The 17715-nt window shown below is 34.9% G+C and overlaps 2 protein-coding genes across 8 annotated transcripts in view; one reads left to right on the top strand and one right to left on the bottom strand.

Annotated features, from left to right (window-relative positions):
• The window catches only part of Herc4 (HECT and RLD domain containing E3 ubiquitin ligase 4), a 40638-nt gene extending 29472 nt beyond the window's left edge, over positions 1 to 11166 (top strand). For all 3 annotated transcript variants that reach the window (XM_074174303.1, XM_023157422.2, XM_023157423.2), the window contains 7 exons: positions 2347 to 2433; positions 2495 to 2674; positions 5823 to 6000; positions 6058 to 6340; positions 7720 to 7923; positions 9290 to 9425; positions 10428 to 11166. In XM_074174303.1, coding sequence (XP_074030404.1) covers positions 2347 to 2433; positions 2495 to 2674; positions 5823 to 6000; positions 6058 to 6340; positions 7720 to 7923; positions 9290 to 9425; positions 10428 to 10580 — 1221 coding nt within the window. In that variant the 3' untranslated portion in view covers positions 10581 to 11166. The remainder of the gene's footprint in view (positions 1 to 2346; positions 2434 to 2494; positions 2675 to 5822; positions 6001 to 6057; positions 6341 to 7719; positions 7924 to 9289; positions 9426 to 10427) is intronic.
• A 2138-nt stretch (positions 11167 to 13304) lies between these two features.
• LOC111503180 (uncharacterized) overlaps positions 13305 to 17715 on the bottom strand; it is a 72090-nt gene continuing 67679 nt past the window's right edge. For 4 of the 5 annotated variants that reach the window (XM_074174306.1, XM_074174305.1, XM_074174308.1 and 1 more), the window contains 2 exons: positions 17077 to 17191; positions 13305 to 14265 (listed from right to left, as the gene is read on the bottom strand). In XM_074174306.1, coding sequence (XP_074030407.1) covers positions 13925 to 14265; positions 17077 to 17191 — 456 coding nt within the window. In that variant the 3' untranslated portion in view covers positions 13305 to 13924. The remainder of the gene's footprint in view (positions 14266 to 17076; positions 17192 to 17715) is intronic. The other variant, XM_023157419.2, reaches the window with a different exon arrangement.

A 17715-nucleotide genomic window follows, 5' to 3' on the forward strand; every position in this document is an offset into this window, starting at 1 on the left:
TATCATTCCTCGAACTAAGCTGAAGACTACAACAAACAACAGGTTTGTCGTCGCTCCATCTGCCTGTGAACGAGGTAACCAACTGCATATCCAAATTTGCCCAATTCCTCGTAAAAGGAAAGAAATCTTTCACGTATAGTCAGTGGGCATACTTGAAGACTGGCTATAAATCAAATCATCTAAAAGAACAATTCGTTCAGGCCAGCCTCAACACCCTACACAGTAGGTTAATGGACTGACACCTATCAGAAAACAACTACTCCCCTGGCTAATACCACGAAGGGCGTTGGATTATATCCGACAGGTGTCAGTGCAGGATTCTTCACTGAAGTTATTCCTGCATATGCTGTTGGCGATACAACTGCCGCAATAGATTTTCAATTATTGGAACACACTTGCAGACCGGTTTCGGGCTGTTTGGCCACTCGTCAGTGCAAGGTAGTGTATATCATCAACATAAAGTCGATGATTTCCGATAATTGAAAATCGAATTCCGTCAGAGTATCATTCCTCGAACTAAGCTGAAGACTACAACAAACAACAGGTTTGTCGTCGCTCCATCTGCCTGTGAACGAGGTAACCAACTGCATATCCAAATTTGCCCAATTCCTCGTAAAAGGAAAGAAATCTTTCACGTATAGTCAGTGGGCATACTTGAAGACTGGCTATAAATCAAATCATCTAAAAGAACAATTCGTTCAGGCCAGCCTCAACACCCTACACAGTAGGTTAATGGACTGACACCTATCAGAAAACAACTACTCCCCTGGCTAATACCACGAAGGGCGTTGGATTATATCCGACAGGTGTCAGTGCAGTGCAGTGCAGGACTTTATGTTGATGATATACACTACCTTGCACTGACGAGTGGCCAAACAGCCCGAAACCGGTCTGCAAGTGTGTTCCAATAATTGAAAATCTATTGCGGCAGTTGTATCGCCAACAGCATATGCAGGAATAACTTCAGTGAAGAATCCTGCACTGACACCTGTCGGATATAATCCAACGCCCTTCGTGGTATTAGCCAGGGGAGTAGTTGTTTTCTGATAGGTGTCAGTCCATTAACCTACTGTGTAGGGTGTTGAGGCTGGCCTGAACGAATTGTTCTTTTAGATGATTTGATTTATAGCCAGTCTTCAAGTATGCCCACTGACTATACGTGAAAAATTGTTGACATGTTTTGGATCGAATCAGATTTTATGTGACTTCACTGAAATCTCAAATCCTTATGTTTAGGCGATCATTCACGACATAGGTGCAGTAAAACATAAAAATAATTTGTAGAGGGCATAATCTATCTATACCAGCAAGGCTGGGGAGGGTTTAATAAAAATAACAACGTGAATGCCGTTAGTACGCAACTGCTAAGATGGCCGGCAGTTTCGACTAGGTTACAACTTAGTCTTTCTTATCAATGTCTTTATCAGGTCCAATTGGATACTGCTTGAATAGATTCTCGCTGGGCTGATCGGTTGGAGAAAACTGAAGTTTATTCCTTACTTAACTCAGTTCATCTAAGTTCGTTCGATTTGGCTCGAGTGGCTACGGTTTCATGGTCTTCTGCTGGCTTGGCGTGCTGAACAGATCGATTGGTGGTCTGTTGAAACTAGAGCTCATCATTGAGTCTCGGCAGTATATCAAATTGAGACTCCACTCTAGATACCTTCCTTCGCATATTTCGGCCGGCTGTACTAGCGCAGAGTTATACTGCTATCAAACTTAATAATTTCATCAAGAGCATACACTACATGGATGAAACCGCGCAAGCATTGTAGCATTCAAACATTTTTGTTGACAATAATAAGGTTTGTTGAGACAACAGAAATGATTAGTAACAGTAGAATGATACGTAGAATTTTGAAAAGACAATATTTTTCTTATATGCCATTTTTATTTGAACCTACTTGAAAATAAAAAAAAAACTTTCTAGATTTTCTATCATTCGTAAACTCGCAATTATAAATAATAGAACTTATATTCTAGGGAGATATTTTAGAAATGTTTATAAAACACTTTTCCCACAACAGAACAAAAGTTGTGTCTCTTGACACACATTTCTTATTAATTCATATAATGAGATTCATCAAATCAATTCCTAGAATCGTGTTATTGTTACTGATGTTAATTACTATCTGATTGATACTCGCTCTTTATTTTATATTTTCAACTTGTGAACATTGAAATTTAGAAAATTATAATGATATGATTTGCAATGTCAGGAAAGATATGAGTTATTCAGTGTTATTATTAATTTTATGCGTAATATTGATACTATAGTGAACTTATTAGGTGTTTTGTTTTTTTTTCTGTGTCATATGTAAGTTTAATGTATTTATTATTTTTCAGACGGGGCGATTATTCTTATGCAACTATCCATTTGTTTTTGATGCCAAAGCAAAAACACAGTTGTTGGAAGTAGACCAGTCAATTCAAGTATAAAAATTTTAATATATGTGTATATGATATAACATGTTACAATTTTTTTAAATTACAGATGCAGACTGCGATGAGTTCTGCTGCTCGCCAAGCTTTCGTGGCAATGCTTGTTGGGTCACAAAATTCAGTTGGTATCAATAGCTTTTTAGTACTGAATATTTCCAGAGAACACATTGTTCAGGATGCGCTGAGAGAATTGAGTCAGGTTAATCCACGTGACCTCAAAAAACCTCTGAAGGTGAGATACAGTTTGTTAAAACGTGTGAACAAAAATTGTACTATACAGAAGCTTTTTCAAACACAAAGACAATAATATAAAAAAAAATATTGGTGAATTCCAAAGGGCCATCGACTAAAGTCCTTCAGTCACGCTATGATTTTTAAATACTTGTATAGTCCGGTCAATTTAGACATTCGAAACTACCTAAATTCCCACTAAGCTGAAAATCAGTAAGATTGTTTAAAATATGATTAAAAATAAAATTTGAAAGTTCCTTATCTTTTCCCTGTATGAAAAAAATTTTATTCAAAGGTCAAAGGTCACAAAAATGAGTTTTTCGCGATTTTCAGCAAAACGGTAAGTTTTATCATGAAAATACTCTAGACAATAATTGTCTACATAAAATTATCTACAAAAAATGTATCAATAGTTTTTTTCCTACGAGCCACCGAAAAGTTGTAAAAGTTGTAACCGTTATAATACGCACACGTTTCCACTCCACCTATGAGGTAGCGTACTTAGCGCGTTTTTTTACCTTTTCTAACGTGGTTTCCCCAGTAGGCCTATTCCACGGGTCACTTGTGATCCTGTTTAATTTGAAACTATTGTAGGTAGTGAAATTTAATTGTACGAGTCTTAACTTCCAAATTCTTCTTCCTGTTCTTCTTGATCTTCTTGTTCTTCTTCGTGTTTTCGTTCTTCTTCATCTTCATCCTGAGTACATGTAAATTACGTTAATAGTGATGTATCACATGTCGCTTCGTTGGAATCAAATGGATCCTCCACTGTTGGTGATTCAATATTAGAGCACGACCGGCCTTGACAATGTGTACATGCCAGAGAACAAAACAGTCCGGCTTTTTTGCAACCATATTTAGCACTGAACACCAAATGATATGTTTTACCGTAAAAATGGGGTGTCCCATCGCGAGTGGCGGACAGTGTATATCACTTTGGCCAACCCCATTCAGGTGGTAGGTACATTTTGAGCATTTCCATCAGTCCTGAGAGTTTCATCGTTCTACCTCGAATATTACGGAAGATACGGGGGTGTTTCCATGAGAAGCGAGACACACTGTATATTACTGTAGTTTTTTTCCCAACACCAAATCGTTATTTTTAACACCTCGACAACCAAGTGATCATCTTCAAAGAGGAAGATTAAAACTGCGATGGAACACCCTATTTTTATTGTGGACGGACAGTGATCACTTTGGCCAACCCATTCAGGTGGTAGGTGCATTTTGAGTATATCTATCAGTCCTGAGAGTTTCATCGTTCCACCTCGAATATTACGGAAGACACGGGAGTGTTTATATAAGAAGTGAGACAAATTTGGATTTTTTAGGATTGAAATTTTTTCAGGAAAAAAGTGTAATCGTAGTAAGTTGGTAGTCCTGATCATGAATCTGTTCTGCCCCCTATGTTTTACCGTAAAAATGGGGTGTTCCATCGCGAGTGGCGGACAGTGTATATCACTTTGGCCAACCCCATTCAGGTGGTAGGTGCATTTTGAGCATTTCCATCAGTCCAGAGAGTTTCATCGTTCTACCTCGAATATTACGGAAGATACGGGGGTGTTTCCATGAGAAGTGAGACACACTGTATTTTCAGCAGTAAATTTTTCTTTCAACATTGAAATGAACCAAGACTTGTTGTGAGTATTTGTAAGAAATTTTTGTTGACTGATTGGAACTGTCATATTTTCATTAAATAAAATATCAATTGATGTAGATGTTGCTAAAATTACACGACGTTGATCTGTGGCTTTGGTATTTCTCGTGGAATCATTATAGCCATCAAATACGCAGTAACTCTGTAACCAAAATGTCAACGTACATACTGTACTTATTTATCTAAGATAACGTTAAATGTTTCTTCGCTATCCCACACAACGCGGTGTAGTAAGTATCCTGCGTCAATGATGTATGTCGTATTTGTATACTCATACGTATTACGACAATTACAACTTTTTGAATCGTTATATTTCAAAAACGGTGGCTTGTAGGAAAAAAGTATTGATTCATTTTCTGTATATAATTTTATGATCTACACTTTTTTTCAGAAGTATTTTTATGATAAAATGTACCGTTTTGCTGAAAATCGCGAAAAACTCATTTTTTTGACCTTTGACCTATGACAGTGTATTGATGTTTTCCCAAATAGTTTTTCCGGGTATTTGAATTTGGTTGGTTGTCCTTCAGCTCTTTCCCTACATAATGCCTGCAAGGTCTCCAAGTTAGTTTTGCTTTTTGGAAAGCGGTTTTCTGAGTCTGATAGTATCTCCTTTATAGATATCACTTTTGTAGTTTCTTACAGCAGTGCGTTTGAGGTATTGTGTAGTATGTTCTGAAGGTGATGCATTTTGGTAATGCTCCTTGGTGTAGATGTTTCAGCTGTTTGGTGATTATTTAATGCAGGATTACAATAACTTGAATAAATTATATATGCATATTCGAGAAGTGGACGGCAGATCATATTATATATTTTCGTTGCAGTTTTAATGTTGATTCCTCTTTTTTTAAATGTCAGATTCCGAAAGTGTCTTTCTCTATTGATGCATTTTCTGAATCATTTTTGTATGGGTGTTCAAGTTGATTTTGTGGTCAATGGTAACGAATATTACTGGAGTTTTTTCCCAACACCAAATCGTTATTTTTAACACCTCGACATGTGTTTCGATCACCAAGTAATCATCTTCAAAGAGGAAGATTAAAACTGAGTTTTAACGATTTGGTGTTGGGAAAAAACTTCAGTAATATTCATTACTACACCAAAGGTTCCAAACAGTGCATCATAAGTCAATGTTAACTCCCAAGTATTTTACTAATTGTCTGCTTCTTACCATTTCGTTGTTGATGTTTATTGTTAGTAGTTCTCTGAAGGGTTGGGATAAAAAATGATACATTTATTGAACCAGGGTGTTGTTGTCCTGTTGATGAGGCTTTGCAGTTCCTCTATTGTGAGTGCTACTTACTTACTTATTTGACAATAAAAGTATTAGAACAGTAAATAAATATTGAATGATACATAGATCATAAGCGCAACATGCACCTAATTAATAAATGCGACTCTGCCAGATTATGAAAACAACGTGACTATATGATTCTTGGTAAAAGCCGTATTCTTATATCATCTCAGAATTTCTCAACATTTCAAATTGTAGGTTAAATTTCACGATGAAGAGGCTGAAGATGCCGGAGGTGTCACAAAAGAGTTCTTTTTATTGCTTTTGAGGGAAATTTTGGATCCAAAGTATGGTATGTTCAAAGAATATGAAGAGACAAGAGCCATTTGGTTTTCAGAAAATAGCTTTGAAGATGATGATGTGTTTTTCCTTATTGGTAGGTGAGCGAAAAAATATACCATACAAACCTTTTTTAGCTTGTTTTCTGTCTTAGGCATGATATTGGGTTTGGCTATCTACAACTACACCATTATTGATGTCCCATTTCCTTTAGCGCTTTACAAGAAACTTCTGGGCGAAGTTGTCAATTTGAATGACCTTGGAGGTTTGTCTCCTATCTTGGCAAACTCGCTACTTGCTCTCCTTAATTATGAAAATGATGACTTTCAAGAAGTTTTCGACTTGACTTTCGAGATATCTCGCGATGTTTTTGGTGAAATTGTAACCATTCCTCTGAAAGAAAATGGGAAGAACATAGCAGTTAACCAGGAAAACAAGTGAGTTACTTTCAATTTTCATTTCATATTATATTTTTTCTGAGTCGATATTGTAACTAACTAGTACTAGCGAACCGCCCCGGCTCCGCACGGGTGCAGTACTGATACTTAATATACATATTAATGCGTGCGATCGCTGCCAATCATAAAGTGCTATAGGGCGAAGCGCGGCCTTCGACATGTTATTTATAGGCACGCGCCGCCGGCCCCCGGTTGGTATGCCTGCAAACGCTATGTCCTTGTATTTTAAATCTGTAATATCTTCGACAATATTCATTTAAATTACATTTGATCTTCATTGAATTCATAATGTATTTGAGGTATTTGATTGGATAAGGATCATTATGTCGAAATATGTATGTTGATACAGTAATATATGTTTTTCCATTAATCAGCCAGCTGTTGCCCCTCTACAAACAACAACTCTCAAAAGTCGAAACTTGTGCGAGCTAAGGACTGATGAGGTCTTACCTTTTAACGTGTGATTCCTAACAATGCTGTATTGCTTAAAAATCGCTTTGTAAATAAGCCATTATTTCTCGTAAAAAGTAAAGGATAAAAAATGGTTATTGTGGGTTATCCCTGAGAGATAGACATATTCTATCGCGATGTGTCAAAGCTCGCATTGTCGTGGTGAAGAGTGATCCATCTTCGGCGGTTGGATTTCTTGATTTCTTGGAAGACAACTGGCAAACAAATGGTTGTGTACCATTCAGAATTGACTGTTCTGCGATGTTCTAGTAGTACGGTTGCGACATGTCCAGTTTTTCCGTCAAAACGTTCTGAGTACGTATAAGCTCAAAAATGTCCAACTTTACGATAGAGCTGTCAGTTGCCAGATTGCAACACTAGGATTGTCAAATATATACCTTCCCTTGAATCACTCTATCTATTTAAAAACTCGCATCAAAATTTGTTGCGTACTTTTAAAGATCTAAGCATACATAGGGACAGATAGCGGGAAGCGATTTTGTTTTATACTTTTGTTTAACATGGAAAGTATTCGAAATTTTCATTTTGGAAAATCAACTAATTGGTCCACTCACATGAATGGTGTGGTAAATATTCTTCAAGTTCTAAACTAAAGGTAACTATAATATGATGTTGCCTCAGAAATTTTGAAAGTGTCCTTCATTTACCTCAGTAATTTCTTGTACAATTTGTGTTTGGGTCATGCCACATTCTCAATGAGTATATTCAAATGCCAGACAAAAGCTTTGAGATTCCTTACATCTATAAATCTTCATGTCACTGTGAAATCTTTTTAGTTGTTCAAAATTTTGTATACATTTAAGTGGTTTATTTTTGGATATTTCTACGCTATCCAGAAATCTACATAAATAACTGATCTCTAATTCATAAATCCCTTTTTTTTTCAGGCAAGAATATGTTGACCTGTACGTAAACTATATATTCCACGAATCCGTAAAACAGCAGTATCAATCATTCCACACTGGATTCATGAAAGTCTGTGATGGCAGAGTGTTGCAGTTATTTCACTCTCAAGAATTGATGGCTGTAGTTGTGGGAAACGAAGATTATGACTGGCATGCTTTAGAGGAGGCAGCGGAGTATAAAAACGGGTAAGTCTTTTCAAATCATTGTCTATTGGTAATCTGAGTGCAAACAATTTCAATTATATGATAAATGAATGAGGTGAATAAATTTATTTCTGAACATTATAATGTGATATAGAGTATAATTGAAATAAAAAATCAAAGAAAATTGAAGAATTATTTCCTAACAGATGAGTTGTTATAGTTGCTTTATAGGTCCAAGAAGACGATTTGTCTTCATCAATCTATAGGCATTCCTCATCAGTAATATTCATATGAAAAAAACTCCCGTCTTTTACGAATTTGATTTGAAGTTCACAAACCATTATTTCTCAATTCAAATCAGTTCAATTTGTCGAATCTAGTACACTCAAAATATTGACTCTGGAAATAAGCTATGAACCAGGTCTATCCAACTGCAAGAAAGGACATTGACCTGCTCTCATTAACCCACCATAATATCTCACATTTATTTTTCAAAAGAAAGACTTGAGCAAAGCTTAAAGAAAAATTTTGGGCGAATTTATTAGAAACAAAGACTTCACGGTTGGATAGACTAGGAATATTTGATTTGACGTGTGGTACTCGTCCCAAACTTTATATTGGTCAAATGGGGAGAACTTTTTCCAAAAGAATAAAGATTTTTAGAGGTAGTTTTTTGAATGTGAAAACCATATTTTGGTAGACAGACATGTGTTTAATTGTGTCTATGGCTATTGGAAGAGAAAATTTTAAAGGTCAATCTTTTGGAACGCTCATAATCAATAGATCCAGGAATTCGGAATATTTTCTCAATGATTAAATGGAGTTGAATAATTTTCCTTGAAACTGTTTCTAATGTTGACATTGGTAATTAGTAGAAAATTGCAAGTATTGTTTTTATGTGAATCCAGAAAGTTTTTAATTTGTAACATGCAATATTTATTTATTTATGAAATTTCATGATTGTTTAGTGACATAGATATTGCAGTTTTTTAAACTGTTTAGTGAATATCTAAGAATGAAGTTTAACTTAAATAAAGGGAATTCACTCAAATGATTTATATTTTGAAGTTTTAATACAGTTCATGGGAGAATTTGAAGATGTGATTATGAAAAGGGGATTATTTTTCAATAATTTCCGAATATTTCATTTTAAAAAATTCAAAATTTTATATAAATTCAGTTTTCCCACGATGCCATATTGAAACAAGTAATAAAACTATTGTGAATAATCCTTCAAGGAGTAATCAAAGTAATGAACTGAAAATCGACAAGATAATCTAGATTCAAATTTTTGTGGATGAGATTTCGTAAAATGAATAAATAAATAGATATACATACTATGTTCTGTGCAGAATTTAAAAATTCAAGTAATAGAAATGTACTTTGAAAAGAAAAATGTTTTTTACAGGTATAAATCATCAGATGAACCTATACGATGGTTCTGGGAAGTGATTCATGAAATGTCACTGGCAGACAAAAAGAAATTTCTCCTGTTTTTAACAGGAAGTTGTAGAATACCAATACAAGGAATGAAGGGAATTAAGGTAAGTTAAGGAAATCATCAAGTGTGAAATTGCGCATACTAGGTATGTTCAGAAAATAACAAGAATTTTTAAATTTCACTGAACAGTTTGATTGTGAAAAATTCAATCAATCAATCAATCAATCATTGTACTTTATTTTCTAAGAAAATATATTTCTTTGACAGGGCATAGGTTTATGCAGAAAAACCAATATACACACACATATTTTTGATAAACTTGATAGTTTTGTCAAAAAATTTGAAAAAAATTAAAAAATATTAATTATATTTTAAAGTTGAATAACTTCACCCTGTTGGGCATCGTTAGTATCGGGCAGGCGGTCCTCGATTGAAGACAAAATGTGAATAACCAAGAAAGGTACTTGATAAAAGCGAGACATAAGTGGAACGATCTATTGGTGTAAAACTCAAGTCAACTTGCCATGTTTTTATGTCAGATCCAAGAATCTGTACTTTTCCAAATTTTGGTCTAATAATTATTAGTTTCATCCTCAACGTGAGAAAGGAACTAAACCTAATTGAATTTTTCAAAACGGGAGAAAGTTTTTTTAGACAAAATGTATTTTGTTTGAAACCATTTATCATATATAAACTATTCACTGTTTTTATGTTTTGTATAAATATTTTTTTCAATATTCAAAGTAGCTCAAATTTTGTTTCTACACCAAATTTTTTTTTGATATCTTTGACGACTATATACAATTATCAAATCGTCATATCGAGTTATAATAAGAAAAAACTCTACTACATTTATGTATGCTTACCAATTATTGATACATGCTTTTATATTGGGATTTAAGAGCAATTACATATCTCACGTATTAACATGTCAATTTGTTTCATATTCCGATTTGAGAGCAGAAAATACTGATGTTTTAAAATTTCCAAATAAATTTTGTACTAACCAAGATCAAACAAATTATAAGAAACCAATTTAAATTATATTTTTGATTGAATTTTTCTTGATTTTTGTCTCTCCTACTCATTGTTTTTTTTTTTTCAGATATATATCCAACCAACTAATGATGACAAATTCTTGCCCGTTGCTCATACTTGTTTCAACTTGTTGGACCTCCCCAGGTATAAAACCAAAGAACGACTGAAGTACAAACTTATGCAAGCAATCCAACAGACTGAAGGTTTTTCTCTTGTATAATTTCTTGTTTCTTTTATATTATTTCACTGTCTTTTGGATTTGTCATTTTACAAATATATTTTTCTGTTTTTTGTCTATATCAGAACAACTGTTGTTGAATGTACTGTTATTTGGCTATGAAAGTAGGTATATTACAACGAAATGATCATGAAACATTTCTGAAAAATAAATATTCACTTCATTGAAATATATCTATTTCATTTGTCTATCTTTTTTATAATTTTGTGATGGCAGAACAAAAACGTTTGAACAGCCTATAATTTCATCCTAGTATTGTATTTCAGAAGTGAATGAAGTTAGTAATTTTCATTTATCCAAGTGGAAATTGAAGTGATATAAGTAGGACAAATAATTATTTTTGATATGTGTTCACGAACGCCTTAATTTGTTTTTCTTATTTCTAAGGCATTTAGAGATCTACAACACGGTTGTATGGCAAATATAGTCTGCAAAGAAACATGAGTTAGATTTGACATTGATGATTCACTTTGTTGAAATATTTTTATTTGTTGGATTTGCTGGTTGCGATAATTTATTAAAATTTTCGAAAATGAAATTGTATGAATTAAAATGGTTATTTCATTTATACGTTTATTTACTTTGACCTATACACTGATATACAGGGTACTCTCCAGAAAATGTGTTATAGGTACAGGGTGACTCTTCTGTGTCGATAGATATTGCAAAAAGCCACAATCAAGTCACTTCAGTACAATTTACTTTAAGATGAAGCTTGCTAGTAGAAATCACTTGAATTCATATTTTTTTAGGTAACCGTTAACTTCCTCTTTGTTGCATCTTTGCAGTATTGAAAAATTTCTCAAATACCTATGTTTTAACAAAGGAAAGACATTACTTTTGGTGATGTTGCCATGAAGTAACTCTGAATTGAAGTATGAAATTTCAAATTTTGGACAACAGAAAAAATTAAAATAAGTGATCCGAGTGTTACAGTATTTCCATATTCCCAATGGATGCATTTAATTGTTAGCTATAACTAATCTAAAGTAGATTGCCAATATGCACATAGTAATATTTCAACAATGATGCTTCAAGCTCTTCAATACCAGTGGAAAGTCAATTTCTGTATGCATTTTGTTTCAAATATTCCCATTGGAATAAATCAAGTGATGTAAGGTTTGGAGAACGAGGAGGCCATCGTGTATCGGTAAATCGTCCCAAGCATTGTCACGCTCTTGGAGTATCGTGTTGTTCAAATACTCCCCCAATTCATTTTCCAAAAATGGCCCGATTTATTATTCAACATACCATCTCAATGTTTGACGATATTAGTTTTTTTTCTAGATAAAAATTGTTCATAGCTGGAAATGTAATAATAAATTTCGATTTGTGCTTGATATTTTTAGTTGTCTGCACCATCTAAGGTTGGTCTTTGTGCGATAGACCCTGCTGGTTATATTACCCCCCTACAGAGGAGTTGGATGTCGAGCTTACGACTCCAACTGACTTCCCTGTAAATTTAGATCAGGACCGAAAGCTTCTCAACTCTCCAACTCCTGATCCAATAACTGAGCCTAAAAAAAAAGGTTTGGTGGTGCAGCCGGGAAACAACTGAGTCGTCTCTTCAAGAGTGGGGTACCTTATGAAACCGCCTTGCACAAAATTCTTGAATGGCGTACGCAGAATATGTCTCAAGTGGAGGAACAAACCCCTAACCTAACCATCTAAGGTTATCGACAACTATTTGAAGTTCTTTCAGCTGTTTTTTTTCTCAGGATACAGTTTTTGTACACTCTGTATTGTAATTGTTTGCTAATACCCCCTTCTCTTCAAAATTTCTGTCACCGTTGAATAGTGAACTTGTTTTTGTAGTTGTGGTCGAATGAAACATGTAATACCAAACGTTTCAGTCGCTATTGCGGCAGACATCTTCAATGTTGTATGCATTGACTGCGAGGACGTTGTAGCATTTTAAAGACTCAGCAACTATTGACCGAGTCAGTCATACTTCAGGAATAAGTTTCATATGATAATGGCCTACCAGTCGGATTTTGTTATCCCGTGATGTTGCTTGTTACAGACATCCGCAACTTCATGCATCGTATAACTATCTCTACAAATGAAAACTAATTCTGTCTTTTCAGGAAATATTAATGGCATAAGGTTAATAAACAAGAACTTGAGACTATTTTAATAGGTCACTTGTCCGCTTTCACCACTCCCCTCCATCCTCTCGGTTTTCGATCATTCACTTTCACTTATTGTGTAAACTGTTCATTTATTCATTTTAATTTCAGGTTACAACAATTTGTTTTCCGTACAAATTAACCTTTTTAAAATTATTCCATCAGCCTAAAAATTGTGTGGTCAGGATTTGTCGATGAAATCGACAAAGGCCGTTTTTGCCCGACCCTGATTGACGAATGCCCTACCAGTGAGAAAGTTATCCAAGTGCTTGTAGTCGGTTGGCGAGTGCTCCGGGGGTATGGTGAGTTATCAACTCCGACGCTCAACTTGTTTAATTTTTGGACTGTGATTCATGAAACGTAGGAACGGACGTTGTGGAGCAAGATCGGACCTCTGCTGTTGACCAATACGGGCTGCCGCTGACACTTTTTTCGATTTCGTCGATTTTCTCATAATAGGACTCTGCTGTGATGGTTTGCCCTGGTTGCAGAAAGAGGGAATCACACCATCCGCTGACCACCATACAGTAACCATGGTCTTTTTTGGATTTTTTAGGATTTTGAAGAAAAAATCAAACACACATATTTATTTATTGCTGCCGTACATGGTACAAATATATTACATTATTTCCAAAACAATCATTTCATGCTGTCGTATCGTTTCCGATAATTATCGGTTAGCGGCTTATAATTTTTCAGGGTTGTCTATACAATATGAAGTAATTTTCTAAGTTTTTATATAATTATCAGAAAAAATGTTTTAATTGTAAGTGTAAATGATGAGTTTTCACTTTTCAATCATCATTATTGAAAATTCACTTTATTTTTTGTTAGTTTCGCTTTGAATCAGTTCAGCATATTATCACAAACGTAGCATCTTAAATCTAATTCAAATAAAATAAGCCTCTCTGCAGTACAATGCTGATGATGGAAGCTTTTGGAGCCATTAGTAATAACGTTTGAACAATCTGTACCAAGAGTACTAGACTTTAACCAAGAAGCCAATCTAAGACTCTCCAAATTCTTCCAATTCATTCACACATTGACATGAATAAAATAATAATTAAGTATATATTTACACAGTGACAAAATAAAAAAAGAGAAACTTCACCTATATACAAGGTTGCCAGAAATGTCAAAGATCTGTTTATGATTTTAAAGCTATTTTCATATTGAAAACTTGACGTTAATTTTGTTTCACTCCGGCCTAACGAATTGGGTTCCCGGAGGAATTTTGTATCCAGGATACGTCGAATTGAGCGCATGTTGTGCAAAAAATGATGTGTAATCCTTATTGGGCCTCTTTGGCCTAAAAACGGGACCTTTGGCCAATTCTAGACGTAACCTGTTTTCCTCTTCTGCTTGACTTTTCACATTTTCTGGAGGCCATTTCAGGTCTCCGCGCAGATGCTTTCCACCTTGAATAGAAAGGAAACTATTACTAGTATGAACATTGTCTGCTTCCTCGATCATCTTTTTCTTTACTTCCTCTGGAGGCCATTTCTGGTCTCCTCGCAAATATTTGCGAGCGACTTTAACTACAAAAGGAGAAAAATAATATGCATGTACTAAATGATTATCTCAGATCACCTGAAATATTTTTACTACATTTGAGGATGTGAAGAATGAATTGTGAAGGAGGTGTTTTGTATTTTATTTGACGATATAAAAAACTTGATTCTGAAAGGTTGATTATATTTTGGGAAACAACCTTCGAGAATAATGGACGATATTTTGTTATTAATGAAATGATTATGAACAAAGTATATGTCGAGGTTTCAACTGGAATCGTTATTGTTGGAAGGAATAACTGGACACATTCGTTTTTTCTGATGTGAAACATAATTATTCAGCCGTAACTTTTGGATTTCAATTTGTCTCCCATTTAGGTATTACAAGGTTTATGAAAACTAACTAATAGCTAACATTTGTTTGAAGGTGATTGACAATGTTTCATGATGAATTTCACTAGTTCGGTCTTCCATTGTCTAACATATAAAATGATTTGAAATCCCTGAAACAACTAAAAAAGGAAAATTAAAAATTTCAGCTAAAATGAATAGCTGAAAATAACAATTATATTAAGCAAAAATAACCTGAAATGAAAGAATAGTGAAATAAAATACAAGTAACAATAGAACGATTGAACAAAAATTAAATGAAGTATAAAAATTATAAAAAAATGAAATGAAAATAAAAATAAAAATTAAGCTGAGATCATACACAGAGAGGAACATTGGTTTAGGAGAAAATTCAAGGAAGCCGCATACATGTTGTCCAACAACGTATTCAGCCAAGCTAGCGTAGAGATACGCAACATATATCATCAATTAAAAAAAATGGCCAACTCCCGCCAAACGGTCATCTCCCACTGAACCAGTGAAGCGGAAAAAATGGAAAGCGGGGATAAGTGAAAGTACTCGAACGACCCATAAATAGTCATCTCTCGGAGGAATCATCCAGTCATCACTCGAAGACGATTGTAGATGCTAACAATCGAAACGTCCTGAACTAACGTGGCTTGGAATCTCTTAATTATTCATTTTAATTTTATTTCTTTATAATTTTTATACTTTATTTTTTAATTTTTGTTCAATCGTTCTATTGTTACTTGTATTTTATATCACTATTCTTTCATTTCAGGTTATATTTGCTTAATTTAATTGTTATTTTCAGCTATTCATTTTTTAATTCTCCTTTTTTAGTTGTTTCAGGGATTTCAAATCATTTTGTATATTAGATAATGGAAGTCCGAACTAGTGAAAATAATAACTAACATTTTACGTCGAAACGAAAATGAGCGTGCGTCCAATTTTAATATTCACAGCTGTCATCGACGCGAGAAATTTTGAAACGATTGCGAACAGAAAAAAGTCGCTGGAGGCCAGATCTAGAGAATACGGTGGATGCGGAAGCAATTCGAAGCTCTATTCATGCAATTTTGTCATCGTTTTGATGCGTTCAAACGCTCCAATAACGCTGCAGATCTGTATTTGTAGAGTAGGGAGGGTGAGTGTAGGCCCACAGCACTTAGGCTGCATGTGACCCATTGTACATCCTCCCAAGTAGTTGTCTCCCTAGGTCATCGTATATCCTGTCCTTTCCAGGAAGGTGAACAGGTCTCTGGGAGACATCTCCTTTATATCGGCAGGTGTAGGTCAAGCTCGCCCAACACACACTCTTTCATTGATGATAACTCCGGACATCCGCTTATGACATGCCTGACAGGTTCATCTTCCTGTTCACTCATCCTGCACAGAGGTGTGTCCACTAGCCCCATATTGTGGAGGTATTTCCTTAGTTGACAGTGGCCAATCAGAAATCCTACTGTTAAGCGTAGATTTTTCCTGGTCATCGCCAGATATTTCTTCGGCGACAGCTTCCCATGGTGATCCTGGCAAGATTGCATCCTTTGATTTCATCCCAGCTCTTCAGGGATTGAGCATAGGTGTGAGGATTGGCTAGTTCCGCAATTGTCGAATTCATCAGGCCGTAGGTGCCACTGGGTCCTGTATGATATTCACTGTTGATGGTATTTCCGTTCTCCAAATACATCCCGAAATACCGAGGCCATAACCTTTCCAGCCGATTGTTGTGCTTTCGGCCGCCTTGGAAGAGGTTTACCAGTTGCTCTCCACTCAGATAACGATCGTTTTGATTCCGGAATGAAGTGAGTGATCGATATTTCATCCATTGTCATATATCGACGAAAAATTTCCGGTTTGTTATGTTTATATTTGTGCTTTTAGTTAACCTACACTCTTCACTTTCATTATTTTTCAGTTGACGATTTTATCTTCGTAATTCCGAACACAGATTTCTGTATTCCTGACTTGCCATACATGTACTAAAGCATATAAAATGGTCAAATAAAGTAGGTACTATACTCTACTCTAGCATCAGCTGATGTCATTTTCAGGGTATTGCTAGCAAATAGGTTATGTTCTAAATTTATTGCATTGCATCTGAAATTTAGCGACTGTTTTGGTGGTTTTTAATGTGACATAACGTTCACACCTGAGGTATTGCAAATTTTTGATTTTATGATTGTAGATGTATTTGATTATATTATTGATATTATTTATTGTGACACTTCATTCCTTTACTATCCAGTCGAAACGTCAACATATTAGAAAAAACTGCTTCATTTTTAGAAATCAATTCCTATTCCAAAGAGACAAAAATCATCTTTTAACTTTATTCTATCATTAAATAAATAGCCGCGAAAAACATTTGCACGATTCGAGATATGTTCCAGGCTCTTGGAAACGTCTTGACTATCTAACGTTTTGAAAATGTTGGTAATTCTTGTCTAATCCGAGGATGATTCACAGGATGGAGTTGTTTACCTTTTAGGGTCGCCGTGGCTGGTTGAGAATTGAAAACTGGTGGAGAAGCCTGGCTCACAGGAGCTGCCGAGCGGAGTGTGATTGTTGATGGTGGTGGTTCTACTGGTTTGGTTACCTAGAAGTTCATAAGCATTTGTTGAAACAAATAAAACCTTTTCCAATATGTGAAGCATTATAAAAGGATCATGTTGATATACCTATGAGAATTTTTATTAATTTCGTCCAGCATCTTGATGCTCACAACCTTATTGATTGATAGCACTTTATTTCCAACAGGCATTCACCCAATTACAGGAAATGTACAAAGGTGTTGATGAAAATATATGCAATATATAATTAGTTTAAAAAAAAGATTGCTACAACTAAAAAAAAATAAGTAGAAATAGAAATATATCACAAGAAGCGAAAAGTGATCACAGTTAAAAGGTTCTATTGAGAATACATTTTAAAATAAAACTTTGAGAACTGTGATTAATATCGCACATATCACATATTGAATTATAGTTGTTACAAAGTATTGACACTGGTGCTTGCAACCTGTTATTTGTTCTGACAAGATCACAGTAAAATATCGTGTATCTGGAATTAAGGCGTGGGATGCGGAAGTTGATCATTTGTAAAAGAGGGGCACACGAGATA

Source organism: Leptinotarsa decemlineata, unplaced genomic scaffold (genome assembly GCF_025532065.1).
Source record: "Leptinotarsa decemlineata unplaced genomic scaffold, Ldec_3_MD MMD2_tig00000576_RagTag_RagTag, whole genome shotgun sequence".
In the NCBI taxonomy this organism is placed as follows: Eukaryota; Metazoa; Arthropoda; class Insecta; order Coleoptera; family Chrysomelidae; genus Leptinotarsa; species Leptinotarsa decemlineata.